The sequence below is a fragment of the Mus caroli genome, unplaced genomic scaffold, assembly GCF_978045245.1.
Source record: "Mus caroli unplaced genomic scaffold, Mus_caroli_1 scaffold_19, whole genome shotgun sequence".
NCBI lineage: Eukaryota > Metazoa > Chordata > Mammalia > Rodentia > Muridae > Mus > Mus caroli.
This window is the reverse complement of record NW_028227274.1, coordinates 9,726,221-9,744,166: the sequence shown is the minus strand read 5'-3', so window position 1 is coordinate 9,744,166 and position 17,946 is coordinate 9,726,221. Positions and strand designations below refer to the sequence as shown.

Genomic DNA, 17,946 nt, shown 5'->3' with positions numbered 1-17,946 from the left:
AACAGATTGATATTGACTCTTGAAAATGTTCAAGTCACTTTATGTCACAGAGTAAGACTCAAAGTCCTCCCTTTGCCTCCTTTCTCTACTGAAACTTCACAGTGTTTATAGGTTTTCGAGCTAGCAGAGGCGTGAAGAGCACAGTTATTGGACTGATACTATGCGGGTTACTATGCGCTTACTGTGGACTCCAGACCTATAAGTTACTGACCAGGGACTCTTAGAAAAAGTTCTTGTAAAGAAACAACACCATGCCCTGCCCGGCCCCCAATCTGAAGCTTAACATCTGGCCCTGTCCAGTTTTCACTTCCTGCTGCTGGCAGAGTACTGCTAGAGTGGCAGACGCCTTGGAAAGAGCAGAGAACACTTGTGCACAGTACATTGTGCCTCAAAGACACACACGCATCCTGTGTCCCAGCTTTGGGCTGCTGCATAGCCAGCAACTTATCTAAACACAGCCCATGCTCCACAGCACAGCTCTTGGGAAGCCTCCTCCTCCTGGAGGGCCTCCCTGATTCCCATGGTAAGAAACTTCTGCTATACTAGCCCTGCAGCACAACATGCCCTGTCATGTTGTTCTTTTACTGTGTATATAGTAAGAAGGGACATATATGACCATATATGAACATGCTTGCGTTGTATCTACCCCTTCCTAGGTGTGTTGTATGTGTTCCCTCACAGTGGCATCAGAAGAGTTTACTAGTATTTGTTTTCATTTACATGGAGTAAAAAGACCCATACATGGGGGACAATGATCATGCCTCGTTGGTGTATAAAGGCTGACCTAGACCCAGACCGTCTGACCCAGGGACCCAGACCATCTGACCCAGGGACCCAGACCATCTGACCCAGGGACCCAGACCGTCTGACCCAGGGACCCAGTAGGTCACATATGCTTTGTCATATTCTCTCCACTGACAAACTAGTCAAGAAAGAAATAATATAGTCTATCTCATTTGCACAGAAGAGGGAAAAGGTAGGTAATGCATTCACAAATGTCCCTTATAACAATGTTCCCCCCCAAAATAAACAAACAAACAAAAAAGCCTATCGTGGTGGCACACGTCTTTAATCCCAGCACTTGGGAGGCAGAGGCAGGCCGATTTCTGAATTCGAGGCCAGCCTGGTCTGCAGAGTGAGTTCCAGGACAGCCAGGGCTACACAGAGAAACCCTATCTCAAAAAACCAAAACCAACCAACCAAACAAAAAAAACAAACCACCAATGTCCCCCATTACAACCTACCTGCCTAGGCCCCCTAGGAAATACCACCAATTCTCTCTACTCAGAAGACCTGCAGGCGCCCATCCTTCAAAATGCCACAGATTCCTCTGTTTCTTCTCTTTCTCTCCAAATATCTGTCCCCTGTCTCCACAAAACTCTCTACAGCGTTGCCATGCAGAGCCTGGATACCCCAGGAATCTCCTGCCTCTCCCTTCTCTCTCAAATCAAATCGTGGTCCGAGTTAAATATTTTCTATCTTCTGAACACTAGTAGAGCCCATTCACTGCACAGCAGGCCCTCTGCTGTCAGAATGACTTAGTCTGAGTAGCTATCACCTTAAAGCACACAGAACGCAGGACTTCGTTTCTGAAGGGACAATTCTAAAGGCAGCCTTTGACTCACAGTAAGATAACAACTCCGAGCATTCATGGAGTGAATTCCTTCTAAACAGTGCAGAATTCAGTATTATCTGCTACTAACCGCTGTGCAGCTGAGGAATACAGCCGGGTGAGGAGCACATGGTCAGGGTTAACTGGCACTGGCACTGGAGTGAGCTGGAGCAGCATGCTCTACTTGGTCAAAGCCGAGTGCTACTGGAGACTGAATCAGGGTCACACATTGTTGGCAAGCGCTCAATGCCGAGCTCTCCCTGCAGCCCAGCAGCTCACTCACAGCTCCACTGTCCACCTTCTACCTGTATTGTGATGTCAGATATGGGAAGGTCACCCTGTCGAACAAGCTCAGAGCAAGTGACTCCTTAACTCCAAAGCTTATGTTTAACTCATGGCAATGGTCACACTCCTCCATGCTAGCAACATCACTTCTTCTTGGTCTTGGAGGCACATGAGAATCACTTGGAGGTTCCTGCAAATTACAGGTCAGAGGTCCTTTTCAGATACCTCTGACCTAATTGGTCATCGAGCATTGGGACTTTAAAACTCCTTGTGTGTTTAAAATATGCAGTCTGGGTAAGCCACCCTGGCTTGAGTGAATGTGGATACCTTGTAATAGAGGTTCCCCTGGGAACAGAGGGGATATTTATGGGGACTTAAGAAGGGCATAGCTCACGTAGTCTAGAGAAAAATCACCAGACCTTTCACCAATACACACAAGTGTCTAAAAGCTGTTGGCTACAGAACCCAGGTTAAGGTCTGTTAGCAGATAGGCAGATAGTTTTACGGCTAATCATCTCAACTTTGGTAGGGGTTGGGGAATGAGATGTTGTACATTTAGATATTAAGAGTACTTTTGGAGCTTCTATTTGTTTGATAAGGCTTTTGTGATGCTTATTTTTCAAATGTCAATTTGACACAACCCCAAAATCATATGGAAAAAGTCTTAATGAGAGATTGTCTAAAGTAGGTCCATCTGTGGACACAACCATGGGGAACTGTCTTAAGTTAATTGATATAGGAAGATCCAGACTACTGTGGGTGGCACCATTCCCTAGGCAGAGTCCTATAGGACTGGTATATCAGAGTCCTATAGGACTGGTATATATAGGAGTGGAGAGATCTAGCTGATCACAAGCAAGCAATCGAGCAAGCGTGACATGTGGAGCGTGTGGAGGTGACATGATTAGCTGTTTCAAGTTCCCACCTCAACTTCCTGACAAAGATGGGGCTATAACCTAGAATTGTAAGCTGAAATATATCCCTTTCTCCTATAAGCAGCTTTTTACCAGGGTATTTTAACACAGCAGCAGAAATGAAATGAGGACACTCGCCAGCTACCCACAACACCCACCACAGGATCTTAAGACTTCTGGTGAGTGGAGCACAGCTTCTGCTCCAATCCAATTGCGCGGGACCTGAGACTGCATTAGTTAGGGAAGCAGAAACCGGCCTGAGTAGGACCACAGGCCTCATCCGGCCGGATCAGCGCCGGGGTAGCAGGAGCGCAGGGTTGCCTGACACCCGCCAGCTACCCACGACCCCCGCCGCAGGATTTTGGGACTGCTGGTGAGTGGAACACAGCTTCTGCTCCAGTCCAATCACGCGGGACCTGAGACTGCTCTGGTTGGGGAGAGAGAAATCCGGCCTACATAGGGCCACAACCCTCTTCCGGTCAGAAAAGCACCAGGGCAGCTGGGGCGCAGGGTCAGCTGACACTCGCCAGCTACCCACAACACCCGCCACAGGATCTTAAGACTTCTGGTGAGTGGAGCACAGCTTCTGCTCCAATCCAATTGCGCGGGACCTGAGACTGCATTAGTTAGGGAAGCAGAAACCGGCCCGAGTAGGGCCACAGGCCTCATCCGGCCAGATCAGCGCCGGGGTAGCGGGAGCGCAGGGTTGCCTGACACCCGCCAGCTACCCACGACCCCCGCCACAGGATTTTGGGACTGCTGGTGAGTGGAACACAGCTTCTGCTCCAATCTTTAAACAGTGACAACAATAACAACTAACCCCAGAGATTACCAGATGGCGAAAGGTAAACGTAATAATCTTACTAACAGAAACCAAGACCACTCACCATCATCAGAACCCAGCACCCCCACTTCGCCCAGTCCAGGGCACCCCAACACACCGGAAAAGCTAGACACGGATTTAAAAGCATATCTCCTGATGATGATAGAGGACTTCAAGAAGGACTTTAATAACACACTTAAAGAAATGCAGGAGAACACTGCTAAACAGGCAGAAGACAATAAAGAGGAAGCACAAAAATCCCTTAAAGAATTGCAGGAGAACACTGCTAAAGAGTTACAAATCCTTAAAGAAAAACAGGATAACATAATCAAACAGGTAGAAGTCCTTAATGAAAAACAGGAAAACACATCCAAACAGATGATGGAAATGAACAAAACCATACTAGACCTAAAAAGGGAAGTAGACACAATAAAGAAAACCCAAAATGAGGCAACACTGGAGATAGAAACCCTAGGAACGAAATCTGGAACCATAGATACCAGCATCAGCAACAGAATACAAGAGATGGAAGAGAGAATCTCAGGTGCAGAAGATTCCATAGAGAACATCGGCACAACAATCAAGGAAAATGTAAAATGCAAAAAGATCCTAACTCAAAACATCCAAGAAATACAGGACGCAATGAGAAGACCAAACCTACGGATAATAGGAGTGGATGAGAATGAAGATTTTCAACTCAAAGGACCAGCAAACATCTTCAACAAAATTATAGAAGAAAACTTCCCAAATCTAAAGAAAGAGATGCCCATGAACATACAAGAAGCCTACAGAACTCCAAATAGACTGGACCAGAAAAGAAATACCTCCCGACACATTATAATCAGAACAACAAATGCTCTAAATAAAGATAGAATACTAAAAGCAGTAAGAGAAAAAGGCCAAGTAACATATAAAGGCAAGCCTATCAGAATTACACCAGATTTTTCACCAGAGACTATGAAAGCCAGAAGATCCTGGACGGATGTTATACAGACACTAAAAGAACACAAATTCCAGCCCAGGCTACTATACCCAGCCAAACTCTCAATTAACATAGATGGAGAAACCAAAGTATTCCACGACAAAACCAAATTCACACATTATCTCTCCACGAATCCAGCCCTTCAAAGGATAATAACAGAAAAAAACCAATACAAGGACAGGAACCACGCCCTAGAAACAACAAGAAGGTAATCCCTCAACAAACCTAAAAGAAGACAGCCACAAGAACAAAATGCCAACTTTAACAACAATAATAACAGGAAACAACAATTACTTTTCCTTAATATCTCTTAATATCAATGGACTCAACTCCCCGATAAAAAGACATAGACTAACAAACTGGCTACACAAACAAGACCCAACATTTTGCTGCTTACAGGAAACTCATCTCAGAGAAAAGGATAGACACTACCTCAGAATGAAAGGCTGGAAAACAATTTTCCAAGCAAATGGCATGAAGAAACAAGCTGGAGTAGCCATTCTAATATCTGATAAGATTGACTTCCAACCCAAAGTCATTAAAAAAGACAGGGAGGGACACTTCATACTCATCAAAGGTAAAATCCTCCAAGAGGAACTATCAATCCTGAATATCTATGCTCCAAATACAAAGGCAGCCACATTCATTAAAGAAACTTTAGTAAATCTCAAAGCACACATTGCACCTCATACAATAATAGTGGGAGACTTCAACACACCACTTTCACCAATGGACAGATCATGGAAACAGAAACTAAACAGGGACACAGTGAAACTAACAGAAATTATGAATCAAATGGATCTGGCAGATATCTACAGAACATTCTATCCTAAAACAAAAGGATATACCTTCTTCTCAGCACCTCATGGTACCTTCTCCAAAATTGACCACATAATTGGTCACAAAGCAGGCCTCAACAGATACAAAAATATTGAAATTGTCCCATGCATCCTATCAGATCACCATGGACTAAGGCTGATCTTCAATAACAAAATAAATAATAGAAAGCCAACCTTCACGTAGAAACTGAACAACACTCTTCTCAATGATACCTTGGTCAAGGAAGGAATAAAGAAAGAAATTAAGGACTTTTTAGAGTTCAATGAAAATGAAGCCACAACATACCCAAACTTATGGGACGCAATGAAAGCATTTCTAAGAGGAAAACTCATAGCTCTGAGTGCCTCCAAAAGGAAACTAGAGAGAGCACACATTAGCAGCTTGACAACACACCTAAAAGCACTAGAACAAAAGGAAGCAAATTCACCCAAGAGGAGTAGACGGCAGGAAATAATCAAACTCAGGGGTGAAATCAACCAAGTGGAAACAAGAAAAACTATTCAAAGAATCAACCAATCAAGGAGCTGGTTCTTTGAGAAAATCAACAAGATAGATAAACCCTTAGCCAGACTCACTAGAGGGCACAGGGAAAGCATCCTAATTAACAAAATCAGAAATGAAAAAGGAGACATAACAACAGATCCTGAAGACATCCAAAACACCATCAGATCCTTCTACCAAAGGCTATACTCAACAAAACTGTAGAACCTGGATGAAATGGAGAAGTTCCTAGACAGATACCAGGTACCAAAGTTGAATCAAGATCAGGTTAATGATCTAAACAGCCCTATATCCCCCAAAGAAATAGAAGCAGTCATTAATAGTCTCCCAACTAAAAAAAGCCCAGGACCAGATGGGTTTAGTGCAGAGTTCTATCAGACCTTCAAAGAAGATCTAATCCCAGTTCTTCACAAACTATTCCACAAAATAGAAACAGAAGGTACTCTACCCAACTCATTCTATGAAGCCACAATTACTCTGATACCTAAACCACAAAAAGACCCAACAAAGATAGAAAACTTCAGACCAATATCCCTTATGAATATTGATGCAAAAATCCTCAATAAAGTTCTTGCTAACCGAATCCAAGAACACATCAAAACAATCATCCATCCTGACCAAGTAGGTTTCATCCCAGGGATGCAGGGATGGTTCAATATACGGAAATCCATCAACGTAATCCAGTATATAAACAAACTCAAAGACAAAAACCACATGGTCATCTCGTTAGATGCGGAAAAAGCATTTGACAAGATCCAACACCCATTCATGATAAAAGTCTTGGAAAGATCAGGAATTCAAGGCCCATACCTAAACATGATAAAAGCAATCTACAGCAAACCAGTAGCCAACATCAAAGTAAATGGTGAGAAGCTTGAAGCAATCCCTCTAAAATCAGGGACTAGACAAGGCTGTCCACTTTCTCCATACCTATTCAACATTGTACTTGAAGTCCTAGCCAGAGCAATTCGACAACAAAAGGAGATCAAAGGGATACAAATTGGAAAAGATGAAGTCAAAATATCACTTTTTGCAGATGATATGATAGTATATATAAGTGACCCTAAAAATTCCACCAGAGAACTCCTAAGCCTGATAAACAGCTTCGGTGAAGTAGCTGGATATAAAATTAACTCAAACAAATCAATGGCCTTTCTCTACACAAAGAATAAACAGGCTGAGAAAGAAATTAGGGAAACAACACCCTTCTCAATAGTCACAAATAATATAAAATATCTTGGCGTGACTCTAACTAAGGAAGTGAAAGATCTGTATAATAAAAACTTCAAGTCTCTGAAGAAAGAAATTATAGAAGATCTCAGAAGATGGAAAGATCTCCCATGCTCATGGATGGGCAGGATCAACATTGTAAAAATGGCTATCTTGCCAAAATCAATCTACAGATTCAATGCAATCCCCATCAAAATTCCAAATCAATTCTTCAACGAATTAGAAAGTGCAATCTGCAAATTCATCTGGAATAACAAAAAACCTAGGATAGCAAAAACTCTTCTCAAGGATAAAAGAACCTCTGGTGGAATCACCATGCCGGACCTAAAGCTCTACTACAGAGCAATTGTGATAAAAACTGCATGGTACTGGTATAGTGACAGACAAATAGACCAATGGAATAGAATTGAAGACCCAGAAATGAACCCACACACCTATGGTCACTTGATCTTCGACAAGGGAGCTAAAAACATCCAGTGGAAGAAAGACAGCATTTTCAACAAATGGTGCTGGCACAACTGGTTGTTAACATGTAGAAGAATGCGAATCGATCCATTCCTATCTCCTTGTACTAAGGTCAAGTCTAAGTGGATCAAGGAACTTCACATAAAACCAGAGACACTGAAACTTATAGAGGAGAAAGTGGGGAAAAGCCTTGAAGATATGGGCACAGGGGAAAAATTCCTGAATAGAACAGTAATGGCTTGTGCTGTAAGATCGAGAATTGACAAGTGGGACCTCATGAAACTACAAAGCTTCTGCAAGGCTAAAGACACCATCAATAAGACAAAAAAACCACCAACAGATTGGGAAAGGATCTTCACCTATCCTAAATCAGATAAGGGACTAATATCCAATATATATAAAGAACTCAAGAAGGTGGACTCCAGAAAGTCAAATAACCCCATTAAAAAATGGGGCTCAGAACTGAACAAAGAATTCTCACCTGAGGAATACCGAATGGCAGAGAAACACCTGAAAAAATGTTCAACATCCTTAATCATCAGGGAAATGCAAATCAAAACAACCCTGAGATTCCACCTCACACCAGTCAGAATGGCTAAGATCAAAAATTCAGGTGACAGCAGATGCTGGCGAGGATGTGGAGAAAGAGGAACACTCCTCCATTGTTGGTGGGATTGCAAGCTTGTACAACCACTCTGGAAATCAGTCTGGCGGTTCCTCAGAAAATTGGACATAGTACTACCGGAGGATCCAGCAATACCTCTCCTGGGCATATATCCAGAAGATGTCTCAACCGGTAAAAAGGACACATGCTCCACTATGTTCATAGCAGCCCTATTTATAATAGCCAGAAGCTGGAAAGAACCCAGATGTCCCTCAACAGAGGAATGGATACAGAAATTATGGTACATTTACACAATGGAGTACTACTCAGCTATTAAAAAGAATGAATTTATGAAATTCCTAGCCAAATGGATGGACCTGGAGGGCATCATCTTGAGTGAAGTAACACAATCACAAAAGAACTCATACAATATGTATTCATTGATAAGTGGATATTAGCCCAAAACTTAGGATACCCAAGATATAAGATACAATTTGATAAACGCATGAAACTCAAGAAGAATGAAGACCAAAGTGTGGACACTGTGCACCTTCATAGAATTGGGAACAAAACACCCAGGGAAGGAGTTACAGAGACAAAGTTCGTAGCTGTGATGAAAGGATGGACCATTTAGAGACTGCTGTATCCAGGGATCCGTCCCATAATCAGCTTCTAAACGCTGACACCATTGCATACACTAGCAAGATTTTGCTGAAAGGACCCAAATATAGCTGTCTCTTGTGAGACGATGCCGGGGCCTAGCAAACACAGGAGTGGATGTTCACAGTCAGCTATTGGATGTATCACAGGGCTCCCAATGGAGAAGCTAGAGAAAGTACCCAAGGAGCTAAAGGGATCTGCAACCCTATTGTTGGAACAACATGATGTACTAACCAGAACCCCGGAGCTCTTGTCTCTAGCTGCATATGTATCGAAAGATGGCCTAGTCGGCCATCATTGGAAAGAGAGGCCCATTGGACTTGCAAACTTTATATGCCCCAATATAGGGGAATGCCAGGGCCAAAAGAATGGGAATGGGTGGGTAGGGAAGTGGGGGGCGCTATGGGGGACTTTTGGGATAGCATTGGAAATGTAATTGAGGAAAATATGTAATAAAAATATTAAAAATCAAAAAAAAAAAAAAGAAATGAAATGAGGTCATCCCTGCAAAGCAAACTGCAAGGAGCTGGCTTAATACAGCCAGACGGTTTTGCCTCTCTCCTAAGGACCCAGAGACAGTGTTTCTCAGGATGATCTCATTATAATGCAAGAGTTCTCTGCAGAGGGTGTTTCTGTTCTACCATTTTTGGACAAAGGATATATGAAGAAGCAGCATGATGCCCAACTGAACATGCTCAAGACTGTGCCTCCTCTCCTGGGATGGGAATATTGTGACATGAATGTACCTTTGTTTCCCCAGTGAAAGGCCCATTATTTCTTAGTTTGAGGAGAAAACTTGGAGAATGGGACTCAGTGTTCTTATTAGACACAAGTAACATACCTTCCTTGCCCCATTGTCCCCTAGTTGGGCTTACTAGCATTTCACACCCAGAGTGAACTTACTATGTCCAATTACAGCTCCATTTCTTCAGAGACTGCAAAAATTATCAAATTTTTATCAAGATACAAAAAAAAAACATTGAATAGACAATCACTTTGTCATATTTTCAATGTATGTGTGTATATGTTTGTGTATGTATGAGTATGTGTGAGCATGTGTGAGCATGTAGACCTCAGAGGTCAAACATCATGTGGCTTCCTCTATTGCTCTCCACCATGGTTTTTGAGTTAGCTTTCTCACTGAACATAGAGCTCACCAATTCACCTGGTGTTACCTCCTTCCAGCCTAGCAAGGCTGGCTGTGACCATCCGCTTAAGAGGAACCACCTGCTGTGCTGCTCCTTTGATGTGCCACTACCTGCCTGAGGCCCAACCTGCCTGAGGCCTAACCGGTTCTCTTCCAAGAACTCTCTGGAGTTAGCACCGAACTGTTATCTTCAAGAGTTCCAACTAAAAGGTTGATCTGTCTACTTCAAAAGAACTTTACATGCCTAGAGATGGGCCTCCCCTCTTCTTTATAAAGCGCGTTTGCTGGCATTAAAATTGAACCTTGATCAGAATGACTGTCTTGGTTACGTCTCTCTCTTGCGCTACCTAGCTCCCTCTTCTCTTCCAGATTCCAAAATGCCTTCCCAGAACAGAACCCAGACATGTGAACCGCCCAGAACAGAACCCAGACATGTGAACCGCTGGACGGACACAACAACCTGGATGGGCTAGCCAGTGCATTTCAAGGCTGTTTTCTCTTCAGTGCTGGACTGCAGATGGTGTTACCATGCCCTGCTTTTTACATGAGTGCTAGGAACCCGAATTCTGATCCCCATGCTTGTGTATGACTGTACAACCCTATGAACTTAGCCACCTTTCTGGCACTGGCTTTGTCATTTTGGTTCCAATCACCTGGTGCCTGATGACCCTGTGGTGCCACTTCATACAGGTACCAACCACCAGAGACTGGTGATGGCCTTTTTCCCTTCCCCATGACTCCCTCTACGTGGTGCATGGAGAAGTAAAACCCAAGGTAAGGCTCTGAAACTTACCTGATTGACATTGAAACTCCGGGCCTTGTTAAATCCCTTGGGACTTTTAAACAACATAAGAAAAGGTGGCTTGTTTAAACTGCAGCCTCCTAGGAATGCATCCCTCTTAGTAGACTTGCTGGCCATATCCAGGACTTCTGGACTCTGTGACATCCTAGAATGAGGGCAGAAAAAAGCTATGACACTCTCACTGTCAGGATTCCTACAGGAACACCCTCACTGTCAGGATTCCTACAGGAGCACCCTCACTGTCAGGATTCCTACAGGAACACTCTCACTGCCAGGATTCCTACAGGAGCACCCTCACTGTCAGGATTCCTACAGGAGCACCCTCACTGTCAGGATTCCTACAGGAGCACCCTCACTGTCAGGATTCCTACAGGAGCACTCTCACTGTCAGGATTCCTACAGGAGCACCCTCACTGTCAGGATTCCTACAGGAGCACTCTCACTGTCAGGATTCCTACAGGAACACTCTCACTGCCAGGATTCCAACAGGAGCACTCTCACTGTCAGGATTCCTACAGGAGCACTCTCACTGTCAGGATTCCTACAGGAGCACCCTCACTGTCAGGATTCCTACAGGAGCACCCTCACTGTCAGGATTCCTACAGGAGCACTCTCACTGTCAGGATTCCTACAGGAGCACTCTCACTGTCAGGATTCCTACAGGAGCACCCTCACTGTCAGGATTCCTACAGGAGCACTCTCACTGTCAGGATTCCTACAGGAACACTCTCACTGCCAGGATTCCAACAGGAGCACTCTCACTGTCAGGATTCCTACAGGAGCACTCTCACTGTCAGGATTCCTACAGGAGCACCCTCACTGTCAGGATTCCTACAGGAGCACTCTCACTGTCAGGATTCCTACAGGAACACTCTCACTGCCAGGATTCCTACAGGAGCACTCTCACTGTCAGGATTCCTACAGGAGCACTCTCACTGTCAGGATTCCTACAGGAACACTCTCACTGCCAGGATTCCTACAGGAACACTCTCACTGCCAGGATTCCTACAGGAGCACCCTCACTGTCAGGATTCCTACAGGAGCACCCTCACTGTCAGGATTCCTACAGGAGCACCCTCACTGTCAGGATTCCTACAGGAGCACTCTCACTGTCAGGATTCCTACAGGAGCACCCTCACTGTCAGGATTCCTACAGGAACACTCTCACTGCCAGGATTCCTACAGGAGCACCCTCACTGTCAGGATTCCTACAGGAACACTCTCACTGCCAGGATTCCTACAGGAGCACCCTCACTGTCAGGATTCCTACAGGAACACTCTCACTGCCAGGATTCCTACAGGAGCACTCTCACTGTCAGGATTCCTACAGGAGCACCCTCACTGTCAGGATTCCTACAGGAGCACTCTCACTGTCAGGATTCCTACAGGAGCACCCTCACTGCCAGGATTCCTACAGGAGCACTCTCACTGTCAGGATTCCTACAGGAACACTCTCACTGTCAGGATTCCTACAGGAGCACCCTCACTGTCAGGATTCCTACAGGAGCACCCTCACTGTCAGGATTCCTACAGGAACACTCTCACTGTCAGGATTCCTACAGGAGCACCCTCACTGTCAGGATTCCTACAGGAGCACTCTCACTGCCAGGATTCCTACAGGAGCACCCTCACTGTCAGGATTCCTACAGGAGCACCCTCACTGTCAGGATTCCTACAGGAGCACTCTCACTGTCAGGATTCCTACAGGAACACTCTCACTGCCAGGATTCCAACACAAAGTTTCACCTCTTCAAGTCACATCTGCATGATAGAAGAGCTCTGGAAATTTCTATGAACCTCAAGTGTAACAGGGCTGAAATACTTGTTGTTGTTTTCTTGAAATTGGCATCATACATGAATATGTGAATCAAATTGCAGAGAGGGGAGTGGCAGATGTGGTATGGCACAGGAAGGACGTTGAACGTTAGAATATCACCAATGTGGTTATGGAAAGATTTGTGTAACTGCTATTGCTCATGAGCAGAGGCTGCAGCTAAACTCCTCCCTGTTTTCTCAGTTCCCCCCATTCCCTGCTCCAGCCATGGGGCTACATGCTCAAGAGAGCAGCTTCATCAACTATGGTGTGTAGTGAAAGCTGTGGGCCTCATTTTGGCCCAGGACTTTTATGCCAGATTGGGGGCAGCGGGCAGAGGGATGGATAATGGTGCCATTTAGGGAAACTGCAAATTTCAGCCTGAGGTTCCTAGCCAGAGCCAGGACCTCCCATGGCTACATGGAGGGACTGGGGCCCTTATCTAATGTGTTCTGCATTAGAGATAATATTTAAAACTTACATGAGTGGAATTCTGAATACCACTCTACTGAGAGTCTGTCCAGGACTGCATAGCCCCTTGAAATCCTTTTACCTTAAAAGCCATGGGAGCGCTGGGCGTGGTGGCGCACGCCTTTAATCCCAGCACTCAGGAGGCAGAGGCAGGCGGATTTCTGAGTTCGAGGCCAGCCTGGTCTACAAAGTGAGTGCCAGGACAGCCAGGGCTACACAGAGAAACCCTGTCTCGAAAAAAAAAAAGAAAAAAAAAAAAAAAAAAAAAAAAAAACAAAAAAAAGCCATGGGAACTGACCCAATCAAATGGTATGGATTAAAGTGAACCAAATAGTGTGAATATTTTTTCAGGGCCATGATCATAAAGTTCATTTTCATTAGATCTTTTCCAATCTCTAGGCTGCTAGGAGCTTGGGCTTGTTGGTTTGTAATGCACCTGAGAAATACTTGGAATGAAAGCCATTCATACCACTGACAAATCTAACCCAATAACTGGATAGATATGATACTCTGTTGGTGGGTTGGCTCTTATTAATAACCACAGACAAAAAGATCCCCCACCTTTGGACAAAAACATTGCTGATACAACCCTCGAAATAACCGCCTCCCATGCTGAGCGACTGCTGGGCATTAGAGAAGCTAGAGAGCCTTTGGTTTCTTCTCAGAACCTGGTCATCGATGAGAAGGCGCAGGCTGCAAACGGAGAGAAGCAAGACAAAGGTGAGACCTCTAGCAAATGACAACAGCAGCAACAACACCCAGACTCTCTCTGAGGGAACAATCTACTGTCTTTGACTCAACTATGTCACCCAACAGGACTAGTCAAATCAGATGTATTTTTTTAGAGTATGAAATATCTTCATATATTTTTACACATAACACTTTAGTTAAACAATAGAAAAATCTGCTTAAGCAATTTTTTAGAAGGCTTATTTATTTTTATTTTATGTGTGTGTGTGCCTTGACTGACAGTGTACCTCATATGTGCCATGTCTGAGGAGTCAGATTTCCTGGAATTGAAGTGATGAAAGCTTGTAAGCCATCATGTGGACTCTAGAAACTGAGCCTGGGTCCTCTCTAACCCCTGAACCTTCTCTCTAGCCCCTCAAGGAAGTTTTGCAACATGAATATATCAATATAGTTCACATTCATAGGAAGATACCAAACGGTCTTGTACTCCAACTCCTCTTAATGTTAATTGTATTTCCTAGCTTTTTTCCATCTCCCAGAATAACAAACATCCAGGATGCTAATACAATTGATTTGTTTTTAAACTTATGGGCAGAAAGCCACATGGAGCATTCTTATGTGAGCTGTCTCTTTACAACATATTTGGAGGCGCACCCACACCATGCTATGTGCAGGTTTATAAGGTGCCTCACACAATTAGGATGCATAGTCCATTTTGAAATTTTATCTCTCCACATACATCCAACCACTGATTTGATTTAATCAGGACACCGGTACAGAGCTGGGGAAATGTTAACACAGAATAGGCAACTAGTATCAGCATCAGGAACAGATTCTCTGCAAAGCTGTACAGGAGAACTCAGTTCAATAGACCCTGGCAGCCGAAGTAAACCACTCACCCTGAGGTGTCGCTTATTACAGATACATGATGAAGTAAACCATCCATGTAGGTCCCTGGAGACTTGAAAATCAGGCTGCTGCTGTCCCTGGTGCTCAACGCAATATGACCATCTTCCAGGGTGACCAGTAGGCTACTTGTCTGTAAGCATCCCAGAATGCACCATCAACAATTAATTTGCATTTAGAGACAACAAATGATCAAAACTAGGCATAACATAGTCAGGGCATTTTGGCCCAAATGCTTTGACTTCACCATTTTGATGAAAAGATAGTTGTTAAATAGTTTGCATTCTTGTTAAAAATGTTATGCAAATTACCTCAACATTGATGACTGTGTCAGCCTTTTCCTAGATCTACCTTCATTCAGCCCATGTAATTTTCTAATCAACTGTACAGAACATTTAAACCACATCTAATTTTCCCTATTTTTACTCTCATTTTGATTAAATTGTTTCTACCAGAATTCATTCTCTCCTGCATAAGTTTTATAGATTCATCATCTTCAAGATTTTCCCCTATGTGGGGTTACAATGACGACACCTTTTCTGTGATTTCCATGACTGTTTTATGTTCTGATCATTATTTCTAGGAAGCCCAATTTTCCATGCCAACCTGTTCTCATCCAAACACTGGCAAGATGGTTGACCCTTACAGTTAATGAGTAACTTAAGCCTATCCTCAGAACCTATCCTCATTTCACTTCTATTCAGTCTTCTTTATCAAGTCTAATTTTTGAAGTTTTCCATACGATGTGGGTTCTCAGTGAACTTCTCATCTACAGCAATTTGTCCAGTGCAGTTACAGCCAGTGATGGCTACAGAAGTGATGGCGTTTGCTGCTATTGAATGAGATAGACTGTGTTTCTTAACTAACAGTTTATGAACTTGAAAGCAATGTCCCTTAGAAAGTTCCATAATCCCTCTATAGCACTGGGTTGCTCTAACTTGTTGCTAATCTAATCCGTACATCTGCTTTTGATCATCCTGTGGACTGTGAACTAGCTGTACTTACCTGTGACAGAAGAAAAACGGACTAGGAATTAAACGTGCTAGGTCAGGGCTGGGGGCATAGCTTAGTCAATAAAGTGCTAGGTCAGGGCTGGGGGCATGGCTTAGTCAATAAAGTGCTAGGGCTGGGGGCATGGCTTAGTCAATAAAGTGCTAGGTCAGGGCTGGGACATGGCTCAGTCAATAAAGTACTTGTCACACAAGGACAAAGGTCTGAACCTTCGTCCCACAAAGGGTTCAGAACCCAGACCCACATAGAAAAAGCTGGGTACAGTGGTGTATGCTTATAAGTCCAAGGTTGGGGAGGTTAAAATAGGAGGAGCTGCAGAGTTTGTTGGTTAGCTAGCTTAGCCTACTTGGTGAGCCCCAGGCTGGTGAGAGACCTTGTCTCAAACAAAGTAATGGTTCCTAAGGCATGCTATATGAAGTGTCCTTTGGCCCACACATTCAGACAGACAGAGAGACAGAGAGAGAGAGAGAGAGAGAGAGAGAGAGAGAGAGAGAGAGAGAGAGAGAGAGAGAGAGAGAGAGAGAGAGAGAAACAGACAGAGAAACAAAGAGAGACAGAGACACAGACACAGAGAGAGACACAGACAGAGAGACAGAGAGACAGAAGAGACAGATACAGAAAGATACAAAGAGTCAGAGAGACGGAGAAAGAGACAGACAGGACAGAGGAGGGAGGGAATGAAGGAACACTGGGTCAAAGTATCCAATGTGGATAGATGACTTCTACTGGCTGATGGCACATGTCTCTTTAGGGATTGCTTAAAAAAATTTACAAAGACTGGTAAACAATATATCAGATGGCAAAAGACTTTGCTATGAGCATAGCCACAGAGTCAGCCACTGCCATCTTTTATATCTGATACCAAGTATCTGCTGGGATTGGCAACCAAGCCTAAAAAAAAAAAAAAAACCAAAAGCATTTTTTTTTTAAAGTCCCATTCTTCCTATCAGTGGATTTCTAAGCTGACTCTTACATCTTTGGGGCTGAGAGGACATCTTCTTATGGAGCAGAGTACCAGTGTCTGTCTCTGTCTCTGTCTCTGCCTCTGTCTCTGTCTCTCACTCTCTGTATGATTATTATTATTATTATTATTATTATTTTGGTTTTTCGAGACAGGGTTCCTCTGTGTAGCTCTGGCTGTCCTGGAACTCACTCTGTAGACCAGGCTGGCCTCGAACTCAGAAATCCACCTGCCTCTGCCTCCCAAGTGCTGGGATTAAAGGCGTGCTCCACCACCGCCCAGCTGTATGATTATTTTTTATGCATGCCTGTATAGTGGGTGTATACATATGTAGACAAACTGGTTGACTTCAGGTGTCTTACCTGACTGCTGTCTACCTTATATATGCAGACATGGTCTTCCTGAACCTAGAGCTTGCCTTTTTGGCTAGCTCTGTCTCAGGAGACTGAGCCCTAGATTGCTGGGGGGAGGGTCATGTCTGCTTCCCTTGACCTGAGATTATAGGGAGGCTGCCATGCCCACTGGCTTTCACATGGTCACAGAGGATGCAAACATCAATTCTCTGATTTGCACAGTGAGTACTTGACTTGCCAAGCCTTCTTCCCTGGCCAAGAGAGAATTTCTGTGGCTGCATGTGAATAGAGAGCACAGGACTCTCTGTTTCTGCTAATTCTCCCAGGATAAATATTGTCTTTGGAGTAGCTGCTACAAGAAAGGAGCCTGAAGAACTTTCTCTGGAAGATGTAGTCAAGAGGAAATAGCAAGGAGAAATCTTAATCTTCTCCTAAACCACATTATTACCTATAGCAGTTATAATGCTTTTTAACACGTATCTGTAAAGAATGGAAATGTAGCTCAATACACACAAACTGAGCTCTATAGATTATAATGTGTCATCTAGCCAGATTTCTCTCAGGATCGTCCCAGGTAGAGAATTACTCATGCCAGAACTGTGATGGCAGATAAATTCCCCAAATTCCACTTCCTTCAAAATGTCTCCGCTGCTTTTGGCAGAAAGCTTGGAGCCAGGCTTTTGTCTTCCTAAGAACACACTATGTCTTACCCGTGTCTGATGGTTTAGTAGTGTACCGCTGGGTTGAAAGGTCTGAAACCCAAAGGAGAGCTGGAAGCGGTCAAGTGAGGGCACGTCCAAGTTTGTAAAACTCATCTGTCCTCCTCTGGAGAACGAGGCGGTTCGCACAAGCTGAAACGAAAGCACGGAAATGACT

At 44.0% G+C, this 17,946-nt stretch overlaps 1 protein-coding gene across 2 annotated transcripts in view; it reads right to left on the bottom strand.

Annotated features, from left to right (window-relative positions):
* The window catches only part of Lama3 (laminin subunit alpha 3), a 256,838-nt gene that overhangs the window by 17,697 nt on the left and 221,195 nt on the right, over nucleotides 1-17,946 (bottom strand). For both annotated transcript variants that reach the window (XM_085833379.1, XM_085833380.1), the window contains exons 64-67: nucleotides 17,781-17,921; nucleotides 14,739-14,878; nucleotides 13,711-13,842; nucleotides 10,857-11,010 (exon numbers count right to left, since the gene is read on the bottom strand). In XM_085833379.1, coding sequence (XP_085689505.1) covers nucleotides 10,857-11,010; nucleotides 13,711-13,842; nucleotides 14,739-14,878; nucleotides 17,781-17,921 — 567 coding nt within the window. The remainder of the gene's footprint in view (nucleotides 1-10,856; nucleotides 11,011-13,710; nucleotides 13,843-14,738; nucleotides 14,879-17,780; nucleotides 17,922-17,946) is intronic.